The 14,659-nt window shown below is 40.0% G+C and overlaps 2 protein-coding genes across 3 annotated transcripts; one reads left to right on the top strand and one right to left on the bottom strand.

Moving 5' to 3' along the window:
- Positions 1-368: 368 nt before the first annotated feature.
- Positions 369-8,291, bottom strand: atpaf2 (ATP synthase mitochondrial F1 complex assembly factor 2). 2 transcript variants are annotated; one of them, XM_086303074.1, is made up of 9 exons: positions 7,497-8,291; positions 7,319-7,380; positions 7,182-7,226; positions 6,914-7,062; positions 6,577-6,674; positions 5,719-5,799; positions 1,890-2,002; positions 1,535-1,650; positions 369-1,185 (listed from the first exon to the last, which is right to left on the bottom strand). In XM_086303074.1, exons 1-9 carry the CDS (start codon positions 7,526-7,528, stop codon positions 1,048-1,050), a joined length of 834 nt encoding a protein of 277 aa, XP_086159200.1. In that variant the 5' UTR covers positions 7,529-8,291; the 3' UTR covers positions 369-1,047. The 2 variants fall into 2 exon arrangements, with proteins under 2 accessions (XP_086159200.1, XP_086159199.1); XM_086303073.1 differs by having other exon boundaries at positions 7,319-8,288.
- On the top strand, positions 7,843-14,640 carry LOC147323001 (glucose-induced degradation protein 4 homolog). The gene is made up of 6 exons (XM_086303075.1): positions 7,843-8,242; positions 8,631-8,690; positions 12,543-12,650; positions 12,746-12,847; positions 12,936-13,066; positions 14,126-14,640. The coding sequence occupies exons 1-6, from the start codon at positions 8,051-8,053 to the stop codon at positions 14,187-14,189; spliced, it is 657 nt and encodes a 218-aa protein (XP_086159201.1). The 5' UTR covers positions 7,843-8,050; the 3' UTR covers positions 14,190-14,640.
- The last annotated feature ends 19 nt before the right edge of the window (positions 14,641-14,659 follow it).

The following is a 14,659-nucleotide window of genomic DNA, read 5'->3' as shown; positions in this document are numbered from 1 at the left end:
ATGCTCCAGTGTGATTGGACAGCAAGAACAACCATTATGAGAGTTGGGCGATTGTAAATAAAGGGAACCTTTAATTCCCTTTATAAACCAAACTGATATCTTATGGAAGTAGCATTAGCTCTTCTGTTGGTTAATGCGAACTTTGAATAGTTATTTTACGTTTTTACCCATTCCTGGTATTTTTAAAAAATATATATCTATATATTTATTTTAATTTATTATGATGATGCTTATTAGTTAACTATAGAAAATATTTGTCTTTAGTTATCTTTATCACTATAAAAGTGTTATATAAAGTGCATTATCAGATAAATATGACATAAGGGAAAATGTTTTGTGAAAAAAAGAATATGAATCATATCCACAAGCATGATGTCATTCCTTGATTTATATCAACTGTAATAACAACAATTCCTGTGAAGACTGCTCTTTGCAGAGAAGCTTTACTAATAAAGGCGTTCTCTCTACATTTTCAGTTTTACACTTCACCAGCAAAGAAAAACACCGTGACATACAGAACATAGTTAATTCATTAGCAAAAAATAATTAGAATTCAGAATTTAATGAAGTTTATATTTTTCACATGTAATTGCCAGAGCCAGACAGCACACAGTGCAGTCAGTACAGACTGAATAGTGTGCAGTTAAGATGAGCATATCTGCTTTCCAGTAATGACATTGTGGCTCAAAGAAAGCAAAAAAAACAAAACAAAATCAAATGCAGAATTATTGCTCCACTGCCACAGAGACAACAAAAACCTTCACTATTCTTCTGAGGCAATGTGTCGCTGTCCAAAATGTCACGGGTGATTGAGAACCCACTGGAAACTCTGTGAAGGGTGTCACACTTGGCAGCTGCTACATGTAAACACTGCAAAAAGGAGAGCCAGCATGTTTTACTGGAGTGAGATGACTGCATAACAGATCACAACAGAGCAGCTGTCACTGCTAAACAGAACAGACAGAATATGCAGCCTTTTTGTGAATGCAGAGACATTTATACAACATAGGTGCTGGGGATGTTCTCAGTAGTTGATCCTAATCCTTTTCAGTCCTGCAGAAGTTTATGTTTGACAGTCGAACTCTCGGATGTGAGGTGAACAAAAAGGGCACCAGCAGCAGTCCGTGCCCTCAGCTCATACATGTCGTAGTCATGGGCCCACTCCACGTTTCCCCAGCGTCGAATCTGTGAAGGGGGGGGGGGAGAAAAAGAAAGAAAGAAATACGTTAATAGGATTAAATAGAGAATATGTTAAGAGTGTTGGCCAGAAGAGCATCATAAATCAAGACATTTGCAAAAAAACAAGCAAAACTTTCACGTTTTATACATTATATACTGCCAGGGTAGGTGTCATGTAAGAGCGTCAGTAAAGCTAAAACAACAAATCTTAGAAGCTTCTCGTAATGACAAATCCGGTACAAAACCAGTTTTGTCCAACTCCTCAGTTAAGCCAATACATAAACTGACTGAAAAAGGCAAAAATCCTCATGCAAGTAATATAAAAAAAAAAGCATATGACTCAGCAATTCCCTACCTGGTATTCCTCCTCCAGTCTGGAGAGCAACACCGCCTGCTCCACGCTCAGGTGCCTGTCAATCATGCCCAGTGACAATACAATAGACTTGAGCTGGGTGATCACATATTCAAGTCCTGCACAGGAACAACAACACGCATGTAAAATTTAGTCAAATCACATATCAACCAAACCATGTGATTTAAACATCACACCATCTCCACTTCAAACAGCATTTCCCTTCCTCATCATCAGCTGTGCCATTACAGTTACCAAACAAGCAAAACATGTTAGATACAGGCAAATCCCATCTAAAACAAGGTCAAAAGAGTGAAAAAACAAAACAAAACAAAAAAAGCATATAGGTCTGTGTTACCTGTCAGAGACCAGAAGTTGTGAGACTTGAGATGTTGCCGTAAGGTGTCTTTGGTTGCCTCTGGAATCTCAGGGCCCAAAATACTGGCTGAGGAGCCAATAGTGACGTTATATCTGCAGCGAAGTTGTGGGGAAAATAAAAATTAGTAAAGCACTTTCAAAACGAGAACGTCGATGATGTAGGAGCTCATCAAGCTCACGTGCCATCGCATGTCATAGGTCAGTGTAATGTGTGAGAAAGTGATGCTGTTTCTGTATCACTGGTTGGTTTTATTGCACAAACTAATGAGATTTTAAAAGTCATATCCAGGGAAAATTTGTCTCATTCTGCACCAAATGTGTGTGTTTGAGCTCAAGAGTACCATGACTACATGGTCAGTAGTAACTATGGCCACAAAAAAACATGATTAAATATCAGCATGTCATAGATTTAATCATAATGCTGACTTTATGGTGTTATAAAGGTTCCAGCCACACCTTCGAGTGGAGTCAGCCAACAGGACCAACTCCCTCCCTGATCATGACCAACAAGATCATGATCAGCACCACCTAAAAAGATACAAGTGGTGCACAACTAAGCAATATTTCAAGCTATTACATCACGTGGTGTTTCATGTAGTCCTTTCTTTAATATTAAGTTAACAGCTTCGCTAAATGGTTCGAACTGGATATTGTTCAGCACATCAGGAGTGAGATTTTAGCGAAACTGTAAGCACTGTGCATGAAGGTTACACTGGAGAAATCCCAAATTGAGCATCTGAAATTTGCCAAATGGCATCCTATTAGTTCTTGTTTTCAATCATCAGGCTTGTTTTTTATAATTTATCATTTTAAAACATAACTGCAATGATTTTGTGGCCTGAGCATGCTCAGAAGACTACATTTTTGAAAAAAGAAGAAGAAGAAGAAGAAATAGAAGAAGAAGAAGGGCATTTGCAGATGACAAAACTCATTTTATGAACATTACAAGCAATTAAATGCTAACAAGCACTCTGGGAGGAATAGTGATTCTTGTGAACTGTGAGCAGATGACTGTACAGACGAACAGATGGAGACGTCATCATAGCATAAGCTCATCAGCACTTTGGTGAAAAAGCTAAAAAGTTGGAAAGAATGTAAAATATGAATCACTTCTCCTTAGATTTAACTGAAATATACAACAAATACAAAGTATCAAGTGTTGAACATGAGTAAAAAAATATTGTTCTTTAAAAAATAAAAAAAAATAAAAACAGCACTCATTTTCAAATTTCTACTTTTAACATGTTGTAATTTTTCTAGTGGTTAACACATTTGCCTTACATGCCGCTTCAAGACCAGAAGGAGACCCTTAACGTACTCCTAGTGTCACTCCCAACACCAGACAAATGGGAGTATTGTGTCATCACAGCATCCATTTAAGATCTGTGTCAAATTAACATCTGGTGTGGTGCGCCATTGGGAGATAAGAGAGCAGACGAACATGCCAACCTACCTCAGGATTTCTTCTCAGTTATATAGCATATTTAAAAGATTTACAGTATCTAAAGATATCACATTCTCACGCATAACTTTCTGCTTAGAAGAGAAGGAATACCCGCATATATGGCACAAGGCTAAAGAACAACATGAAATGGCTTAAAGTTCCCAGAAATCACAGCACTAAACACTCTGTAATCTGACCAAATGGATAATAGAAGCTCATTCAGCTTGTTATGAATGAAACACAGAAATCCCTAACAGCCTGGCTCCGTAGCAAGATTGTAAACTGGTTAAACTGGCCAGGCTACAGTCCAGACCTGTCAAGAAACATGAAACAAATCTGGCCATTGTTCAGGTTGGTATTCAAATAAATAAATAATTACTAGAAATTGCTGTTGACTTTTTTGCATTACTTTACTTATTTACTCCCCACAGCAAGTAATTCATTTATCTATGCAGGTGATACATAGGGATGGGTACCGGTATAATGGCACCGGTTCTGACATAAACGGTAGTAACCAGACCGAAAAGCAGCACACATTTCGGTGCTTTATTTCGGTGCTTTTTTCCCCTGAGATGTCATACACTTTAGATTCTAGCCAATCATTTTACCTTTGCAAGCGTAGTAGGCGGGCCCAGGTACGTACGTTCTTTTAGAGCAGAGCTACAGATTAAAAATGACCAAGGCGAAGTGGTCAAAAGTCTGGCTGTACTTCACAGCAAAAGATGCAAACTCAGCAGCCTGCAACAAGTGCTTTAAGGTGATACAGTGATACTGTGCAAAGGAGGCAACACCTCGAATTTGATGAAACACCTGGCAACGTTAAAAGCCGAGAAATGTGCCGTATTTGATAGCTTGCTGCGAGACCTCACACCGAGCACATCTACTGCGGGTGTGGTGTCTGTTATCGGACCCGGAGTTAGCAACATCCCCCAAAAACCCGAAGAGGAGAGTCCTGGCCCCTAGCCCTGCCAGTGTAGCAGAAATGGTGATGGATGATGATGGCAGCAGCAGCCGTTCTTCTCTGCGTGAGTAGCTTAATGTTGTTTGTGTGTAATTTACGTTGAGTATGCTAACCACGTTATTACATTAATGCACGTAAGGTGAACTAGCAAACACCGTCGTAGTTACATGCAGCTGTCTTCTTGTTTGATGGCAGATACTCCCTTCACCCTTTCCATTGATTAAGCACTGCTTCCAGCCAAGAGTGATGCCATATATGCCCTATAGCTGCAGAAAAGGCTAACATTGTTACCTTTTTACAAAAAAACCCAGCTGAACATGAGAGGTTTTTGGACCAATTTTGTGTTCCCCATTCTTTAAGCACCGGTTCGAGCACCGGTTCGAGCACCGTTTAAACACCGGCACCGTTTCAAAAGTACCGGTTTGGTACTGGTATCGGATAAAACCTAAACGATACCCATCCCTAGTGATACAGGTCAAGTAGTTAAACTACAGACAAGAAGTAACTACTACATTACAAACTCTAATTTCCTCCTAAATTCAGACAAAACTGAAGTGGTTTTTTTTTTGGTTTTTTTTACTTTGTCCTAGAAGCATTACATGTAACCAGATATTTACTTGAGATGGTTTTAACTTGGCCTTCGGTAACACTATGAAGAATCTTGGAGTCATTGTTGATCACAGCATGTGCTTCAGTGAGCACATTAAACAAAAATGTAGGAATGACTTCATTTATTTGTGCAATATTCCTAAAATTAGAAACATCCCAACAAATTTATTATTATTTATTATTGATACTGTACTCATTATTATCATAAGGTTGCCTTAAAAGTTCCTTGAAAAGTCATTCAGTTGCTGAATATCACAGCCAGAGTAGTGACATGACAGATGGCTGCTCCACCCTGAGCCTGGTTCTGCAGGAGGTTTTTTCCTGTTAAACTGAGTTTTTCCTTCCCACGGTCGCCAAGGGCTTGGTCAATGGGCATGATTATTGGGGTTTCTTTCTAATATTGCAAGGTCTTTATCTTACAACAGTGTCTTATGGTAACTGTTACAAATTGAGCTATATAAATACAACTGAACTGATGTGTATCAGATACGCTGCTCATTATAAGGCTTATGTTATTGCACAACATCATCTGTGTAACATTCTGTTAATAATATTACACAAAATCTTTATATGCCTGTATTTCTACAAAAATCACTATTAAAATAAGGAGAACATACACAAGATTTTCTTTAACTATTTTGAATTAAGTATTAAGTACAGCAATGTGAACACCACAGATGAGGCCTTTTACACCTAATTATTGTTATTAGGAAAAGAAAGGATACCCCGAAAAGAACACGAATATTTTACCTTCAAATCTGCAGCATGTACAACAAGAGCTAAAGCTGTTCTTACCTTTTTTCAATCCACTGCAGCACAGGGTCCCATTCATTCCTCTGCAGCTCGACTAAACCATGGGGCTCATCTACTCTGTAACTACACAAAACATAAATCCTACAACATTAAAGTCACAATAACTCCAATCAATTGGTGGCAACTAAGCAACATAAAAAACATCAACTCAGAAAATAACCAGCTAAGTTTGTCTACAGTGTGTCAATGTCTCTTTATAGGTGTTAAAACACTGATTTTTTATTAATAAAATGAACAAATGAGTGGCTCCTATGAGGAAAATGCTTTAAAAATGTGATATTTAACAGTGTAACACAAGTAGATTTTATAAGCAGGTACAGGAGTTAGCTATCCATTTATTCTGCTACTGTAACAAAATAATTTTCTTTTTAAGTCAAATTGTAGAATTTTTCATATTTGTCTTTCAACACAATGTTGGCTTTAATTGTGATTTAAGTGACGCTGTTTAAGGAAAATACCTGAATACCATCATAATTATGATCAGGAAAGCATACATATTTAAAGCTATAAAGAAACAACAATTAACTGTAGTGCAAATCAAACTGTTCTTAAAGTATCATAGCACTCTGCAAAGGGACATTTTTTTCCCAAGGTGAAAAAGGCGAATATAAGTGTTACTGGATATTAATACCATACAATAGTTCATTTCCTGTCTTATTTTGTATAAATTCAAATTTAAATAATTCTCAGATGCATACGTGGATCTCTGAATGCACATGGGCGTTCACAGGATATACGGACTATGTAGATGTATATACATGCATTCGCATATGAGTTTATGTTTGAAGTTTCAGAAAATTAAACAAACCTAAAATAAATAGAAATAAACAAGTGCCATACCAGATGGTGTCAGTCTCCAGAAACTTGAGAGCAGCGGTGATCATTTGTTCTTTGCTGCGTTGGGTGGGATTGTCGAGAGCCGTGTTGCACAGGGTAGTCTGAGGAAAGAGTTTCCCAAACTTAATATTACAGTGAAATTTTTGTATAAATATCATGGCAAAGTTATTTTAAAGGTACACGTCCTGCAAGTTGTTGGAAGATCTGGGTAACATTCCTTTTATAAATATGACCTATCAAATCATAAAACTCCTCTCAAATTTTCCTTTTCTCTGAACATTATTTTATGTAACGTAGGTGCCACCAGTACTTTGCTACAACTCCATGTCAAATGCTTTACCAAGTGCATAGTGTAGAACTTGAGTGTGTCCCTTTGAGCATCCCACTCAGTTGCAACAGCGATGGCCAAGGCTTCATTTGGCACCGTGAACAGCTTCCCTCCTGGAGTTTTCAGCTTCCTTTGGTCCAGGTTTATCTCATATAAACCACCTATATAGAGATATTTTTCAAAAGATATCCAGAATGACACAATCATAAAGATGGGGCAGGAAAACCTGCTACTACAATACTACACTTGACTGGATTACTAATGACAAAACTACAGATACCTTCACTTTGAGATATGCTGACATCTTGATAAAATCTCTTCCTTTCTGGTGAACAGAAAAACGCCACATCAGGGTGAAATGACACAAATCTTCTGTAGATGACGGGAGCTTTCATTCAATGTGGTTATTGCTCTTACCTGCTGTGGCTGCGGAGTATCTCGCAACACATTCGTAGTACTGATTTCTCGGGCACACTTTACTGAGAGAAAAAGCATTCCCAACCTGACTCTGAAGTCTAACTATACACCTAAGCATAGCGGAAAGTATGTGAAGATGTGATGCTTTTAAGTAAGGCTGACTGAGAAGAAAACACACCTGCGAGATGTCTGTGTCCGAAACGTCCTCATTTAACAAGAGTTAGCACTGCACGCATAGTTTCCTATTAGCATCAAGTCTTATTTTTAATCCATTTATCAGCTGCTCAATTCTTAAGCATCTCTTGTGTTCAAAAACACGCGTGTGACCTTCGGCGCTTGACAGCAGCGTAGAGGCTTCTAGTTTCTTTGGGAAATGTAGTTTAAAAAGCGCTTCTATACGTGCGCTACACATCCTTACACAACAGTTGGAAAACTACACCCAAATATTTCCACGAAACCTTCCGCATGTCGAACCAATGAGCTTCGAAGATGTTCGAAAGCCAGACTCAGTTGACCAATGAGAGCGGCGGATACTTCTCGCTAAAACACCGCGTCGAAGTCCACTTCTTTGGGAGCTTGGTTGCTGGTAAACTGAACTGTAGCGGAATTAAGTGGAATTTGAATGTTGTTGGACCTCTTCGGCTCTCTGCCACCTCCTCGTAGACGCCGACAGAGTACCTCTCCTCGACGGCAATTGCCCGTGGTCGGTGCCCGGTCAGCGAAGCGGGAGCCATGCCTGTCCCCGCTGGATACCTCAGCGACTCCACCGCCGCGGCCTTCACATCCTCGGCCTCACTTATCCCGCCGCCCCCGATAAACACGCAGCAGCCCGGTGTTGTCACTTCGCTCCTGTACAGCGGTTCCAAATTCAGAGGCCACCAGAAAAGCAAAGGAAACTCTTATGACGTGGAGGTTGTTTTGCAGGTGGGGCAGTGAAGCGGCTATTTCGTTATTCAGTCGAGATGTCAGAGGCATTTGGTCATCTGTCAAACGGGCGGCATGATGATTGACAGGTGTTAAAATCAGCCTGTCCTGTCCCGTAGCAGTGCCCACGACTGAATACAAACAAACATTTTAAATTTGTTGTCAATGTTTTAATGCAGCTGAAGTAATTTATTACTATAAATACTAATAAGGACATTCAGAATTGGTGTAAAGGCCTACACAAACATTTACCTCAGTAGAAAATTATTTGTATTTGAGGTTGCTGTTAGAAATTAAATATTTAGCATTGGCTTTGTAAAACCATAACTTGATCTGAACTGATGTCAATGTGATGTAGTTTATTGTATGTCTTGCTTTCTTTTTAAAGCATGTGACCATGGAGGATTCCTACTTATGTGGCTACCTGAAGATAAAAGGACTAACAGAGGTGAGAGAGGTGATTCCCTTCATTAAAGCATGAGCATAAATAATTTATACCATGTCTGGCCACAGCTGTCATGGAAATTGTTGTGACTATTTTTGTAGTAGCAAACATGTCTAACAGTGCCAAGAGAAAAAGGCAATAACATAAGACAACACAAAGAGTATTGGGCTTTTCAACCAAAGTATCAATTGATGTTAAAACAGTGGGAAACGCAAGTACAGCTGTTTAGCAAAAGGAGTAGAAGGGCTAACTTCTTGAAGGCTTTTTGCATTTTTTTAAAGGTTTTTCTTGCACATACTGTCCACACTTTCCATTAAACATCTACTAATTCATTTGCTGGTCACTATAAAATATACATTTCTAGTTTAATTTCAACTATTGAACCTTTTCTTTGAGTGCTCTTTGAAATAGTTGAATCAGTGACTGCACCCTCCCCTGAGGCAGATCGCACCAGTTATTGTGGCCGTGCAACTCCTTTTTGATTGGCCTGTCGAGAACACATTGTTCTAATATGCATGTCTCATCAATAAAAAAATGTTGTTAGCTTAATACTTAAAAGTAGTTTTGAGATTGTCACACAGGTTCTTGAAATCCTGTAGGTTTTAATTTGTTAACGGCTTAAAGTCAGAACACCTTAATACCTACAGAAATGAGCGGGTAGTCGGGATCGGCCACAGACAGATTCATGGCAATGGTAGAGAAGATATAAGACACCCAACATGTGTTATTCAGTAGGCTACATTTTGAGCTCACAAACAGGCAGTTTAAGTTTGTGTTGAGGCTGTGTGCACTAGGTGTCGGGAAAGGCAACGTTTATCACAGGTTGAACTCGAATGGCCACACGTAACCAGAAGAAAACAAACAGTCAAAACAAGACTGTAGTTAAGTTAAATGACTTCCTGAAAACTTATATTTAGGCTTTTAGTTCATCCTCTGCTTCTTCCTTGTCATTTTAATTCAACTTTCTTCTGATTGGTGGATGTTATACTACTAATCATGCCTTAATAGCAACGTTTAAAGATGGTGTGAATAAGATGTTATCAGCACACTGGCAAAATGGCCATAACACTATCTCTGCAGGAGGTGTGTTAAAATCTATTTCACAGAGTAAATTACAGCTAACGCAATACATGCTATAATTAGTGTCCTCGGTTATTAAGATAAGATAACTCTTTATTGTCATTGCACAGTCATACATAGTACAGTAGTACAATGAAATTGGAAAACTGTCCTACGTCGGCCTAGGGCTGCCACGATTAGTCGACTAGTCACGATTACGTCGACTATCAAAATCGTCGACGACTGATTTAATAGTCGACGTGTCGTTTGAAGCTTTGTAAGATCCTGAAAGACGCAGGAATAAGTAGTAGGATTTAAGAGTGTAATAACGGACTGAAACAGAAGATGGCAGCACTGCATGTACAAGGATGCCAACTGCCGTTAAACCCCGAAGAAGAAGAAGCTGTGTCCCAGAATTCATAGCGCGGCCCAGCTCAGTTTCCAACAATGGTGGCAGCTAGTTGGTTTTACTCTTATTATTCTTTCTGGGTCACAAAATAAATGTTTAACATATTTTCAGGCGAGAATGTAGCTGTGTAAACCTCAAATATCTGCTCAGTTTATCAAGACACCACATATTTTCAAAAGTGCTCCGACGTTTTCAGAGACATCTGTTACCCACTAGCTCGATAGCTAGCCGGAGGCTAGGCTAGGCTAACTAGAGCCGTGAGAACACCGGACTCCCGGCAAATCGTTTTCAAACCCACCGCTGTCTTTCGCTACTCAGGTTAAATATATATATAAGTCACTTAGATAACTTCAAAATGTTATTGTTTGGCTTTTTTTTAGTATTTTATTTGTTCCTGAGTAAATCGGTTTGGCTGAGATTAAAGTTTTTACACAGCTGAATAAACGTCAAGCAGACAGCTGATTATCAGAAGTGTGAGATGCTCAAGAATTTACTCCGGTGTCCTGTTATATTTTAGATAGCAAGGAGTTTATTAAACCACAACAATCTGCAGATTTCATTAAAATTTAATAAACTATCATCTTGTCTTTATTTTTAGTTAGCACATACCTTAAACACTTAAAGCTGTAAGCTAATGATAGTTATATAAGAGCAGATGCTGCTGGTGCAATAAGCTGTATGTCCAATGGATGATCTGATTAGTCGACTAATCGCAAAAATAATCGGTGACTAGTCGACTATCAAAATAATCGTTTGTGGCAGCCCTAGTCGGCACTACATATAACACAACACGACACGATATGACACATCACAACGCAACAAACAACACAACACAGTATATTAACTTAGTATAAAAAAGAAGAATAAGTGTATGTGTATTGCACACTGTTATTATTGCACATTAATTATTATTGCACCTTGTTATAAATATAAATATTATTATTGTTATTGTTTTAAACATTGTTACCTCCCCCCTAAAAAAGTCCAGGGAGGTAGCCAGTCAGGTCAGCCATTTACATTGATCAGGGCTATTGCCCTGTTGTAAAAGCTGTCCATGAGTCTATTTGTTCGGGACCTCAGCAGCCTGAACCTCCTGCCAGACGGCAGCATCTTAAACACCCGGTGTCCTGGGTGTGTGCAGTCCCGTAGGATGCTGCGTGCCCTCCTGAGACAGCGAGTGCTGTACAGGTCCTTCAGGGAGGGAAGAGAATGTCCAATGATTTTTTGGGCCATATTGATGATCCTCTGGAGTCCCTTTCTGTGTGCTGTGGTGCAGCTGGAGAACCACACACTGATGCAATATGTCAGCACACTTTCAATGGAGCAGCGGTAGAAGACGGTCAGCAGCTCCTTCTTCAGCTCCATTTTTCTGAGGATTCTCAGAAAGTGGAGACGCTGTTGGGCCTTCTTTAAGACCGCAGAGGTGTTAGAGCTCCATTGGAGGTCTGTGTCTATGTGCACACCCAGAAACTTGAAACTGGAGACCCTTTCCACGCACTCCCCGTTGATGCTGACAGGCTGCAGCTCTGACTTCCTCCTTCTGAAGTCAACTACCAGTTCTTTTGTCTTGGTGGTATTGAGGTCCAGGTTGTTATCTACACACCAATCTGACAGCCTCTGAACTTCAGCTCTGTACGCCGTCTCATCTCCCCCTGAGATGAGCCCCACCACGGTGGTATCATCTGCAAACTTGATGACTGTGTTGTCTGGGTGGGAACTAACACAGTAATGTGTGTACAGAGTGTACAGTAGGGGACTCAGTACACAGCCTTATGGAGAGCCGGTGTTGAGGCTGAGGGCTGAGGAAAGATGAGGCCCCACTCTAACTCTCTGTACACAGTCTGAGAGGAAGGCTCTGATCCAGCGGCAGGTGGTGGAAGGAAGTCCAATTTCCAGCAGTTTAACTATTGGTCTGTCCGGGAGTATCGTATTGAAAGAAGAGCTAAAGTCAACAAAGAGCAGCCTGGCGTAACGGCCCTGCACTTCCAGGTGAGAGATGGTGGTGTGGAGCGTTGTAGCAATGGCATCTTCAGTTGATCTGTTAGCTCTGTATGCGAACTGGAGCAGGTCGAGTGAATTACAGAAGTAATTACTAGGTAACAGCTCACGTCTTTGTGTTCCTGCTGTACAGAGCATCCAGAACATTCCCACTGTATGAATGCAGTGGTGAACTAGCTGTGACATTGTGTTGGCTTATTACACATACCTCTTATTTGTCAGTCTCTAAATGATCACTTTCTGTAGTGTTTTAGAATTGAAGTGTCTTTTATATAATTGAACATTAAGTAGACCGATGCGTTTGTTATCATTTAATGTTACTTTCTTTTTAATTACAAAGAGTAGAAGTGACCAGACGTGTCTTCAGTTGCTTCTCGTTGTTGTTTTAGGAATATCCAACACTGACCACTTTCTTTGCTGGAGAGATCATCAGTAGGAAACGGCCATTTCTCACTCGGAAATGGGATGCAGATGAGGATGTGGATCGTAAGCACTGGGTATGGTGAAACCGCTTTTATTTGTAAATTACAAAAATTATTCTCCATCAGACTGATTTATTCTGACCTATCCTGTAAACATTTTTTGTGTCCAGGGCAAGTTCCAGGCCTTCTACCAGTATGCAAAGACATTCAACTCTGACGATTTTGACTACGAGGATCTGAAGAACTCTGACTATATTTTCATGAGGTGGAAGGTACGATTACCGAACAGTGAACTTAACTATATTCTGCAGTAGGTTGCCTCTTATATTTCTGTTGGTTTTTCTCACCTGCCTGCCTTAGGAACAGTTTTTAGTCCCTGACCACACAATTAAGGACATCAGCGGCGCTTCCTTTGCGGGATTCTACTACATCTGCTTCCAGAAATCCACAGCAACAATTGAGGGCTACTACTACCACAGGAGCTCCGAATGGTGATGCAGCACACTAAAAGTTATTGTGATTCAAGGTTGACTTGTATTAGGAGCTTTAACCAGCTGGCTCACCTCTGAAAAGTTGCTTTATCCTAGACTGGCTGAAAATCTGGTTGGGGAAAACTCATTCAGTCAGCTTCTCTCAAGTTTTCTCAATTGTGGCTCCTCAGATAATTAGCAGACAGCTCTAGTTTAAAATGTGTAATTTTATATACACAAATGTTAGGGAGTTTTTATTGTTTTACTTGCTTATGCTTCAAAAGTTATGTTACACATATTTCTGTTTTCTGTTCAGTTTTCTGTTGAAACAGGAAGCTGACCCTGTGACACTGACAAGAGACCAGTACAGAAATACATATCCGCAGAAGTTGACTTGCATTATATTATTCTTAGAAATTGACTTGCAACACACATACTTTGTGACACACACACACAGCTTACACACACAGACAGCTTTTCACCCGTGCCGCACGTTGTCAATCTTAAGTGTCTCAGTGTTGTTTACTCACCTGACTGTTTGTTAACTGTAAATCTCTGACAACAAAGCAGAACAGTCCAACCCGCAGTTTGGTCTGTTTAATTTATGTGGTTATGCTGCCTGGTTATAAGCAAACTTAGCCCCACTTTTACTCCATCTCTAGTATTTTTGTGCATTCTGTGGTAGCAGTTTAACTGTTGCTGTTCAAAATAGTCTCCAAGCCATTTTTATCTCACGAAATTCACACCTACAGTCAATTTACAGCCACCAATTAAACTAACATCCAAGTCTTTGAGGTGTGGTTGTTGGCACCATTGCCTTAGTCTTTCTGTATGTTGTACCTATGCAAAAATGTTCATATTGCCTCATATTATACAGAATTGAAGCCAATACCAATATATTTGCGACCAGCCAGTATCAGATAGGTGATTGATATAGGTCTGGCTGTAATATTGCATTCGCAGAAGTGCAGCACTGCTCTGTAGCCTGTACCTACAAAAATGTGCCTTCTCACTCTTATGTCTGTATTTCTCACATAGTGCTGATGTATATACATGCTGACATATACAATCTCCTACCAGGTACCAGTCTTTGAACCTCACCCATGTTCCCGAGCACAGTGCCGCAATCTATGAGTTCCGGTGACCCTGGTCGGCGTTGTGGATCTTTCTTTTGTTGGACTAAGACTTAAAAGCAAAGCAGAGGTCTGCAGACGCTACTAGGGATTTGGACTTGGAGCAGTACAAACTTTTACATGTTCTCAACCAGTGGGTGGACAGACGAAGATGAGTATACAGGATATAAGGGACAAATGAATGTACGCATGGAAATGCTGGAAAGGAAGAAAGTGCAGGTGTGCTCCCTGGTTGGAGCTTGTAAAGTCAGAACCAGCAGCAAAGACTGGGTGCGGTTCATATAGTGTGCCCCTTTCTTCATTTCTTTTAATGTCTGGCTTTAAAAATGCTTGGCACAATATCTCGAGACACTTTAAGCTGAGTTGGGAATTCCCCTTCTTATTTTGCAAATCGAAACGTATCCAGCTTTCATTCACTTGGAATGAGCAGAATAAACGGGTTCGGCGACCGTCGGACAAGGATTCCTTGCAGGACTCTGTT

Source organism: Aulonocara sp. 'chitande type north' Nkhata Bay, linkage group LG8 (genome assembly GCF_057382095.1).
Source record: "Aulonocara sp. 'chitande type north' Nkhata Bay isolate Kocher_YH1m ecotype deep benthic linkage group LG8, A_spYH_male_GT1.1, whole genome shotgun sequence".
In the NCBI taxonomy this organism is placed as follows: Eukaryota; Metazoa; Chordata; class Actinopteri; order Cichliformes; family Cichlidae; genus Aulonocara; species Aulonocara sp. 'chitande type north' Nkhata Bay.
This window is presented reverse-complemented; position numbering and strand designations above follow the sequence as displayed.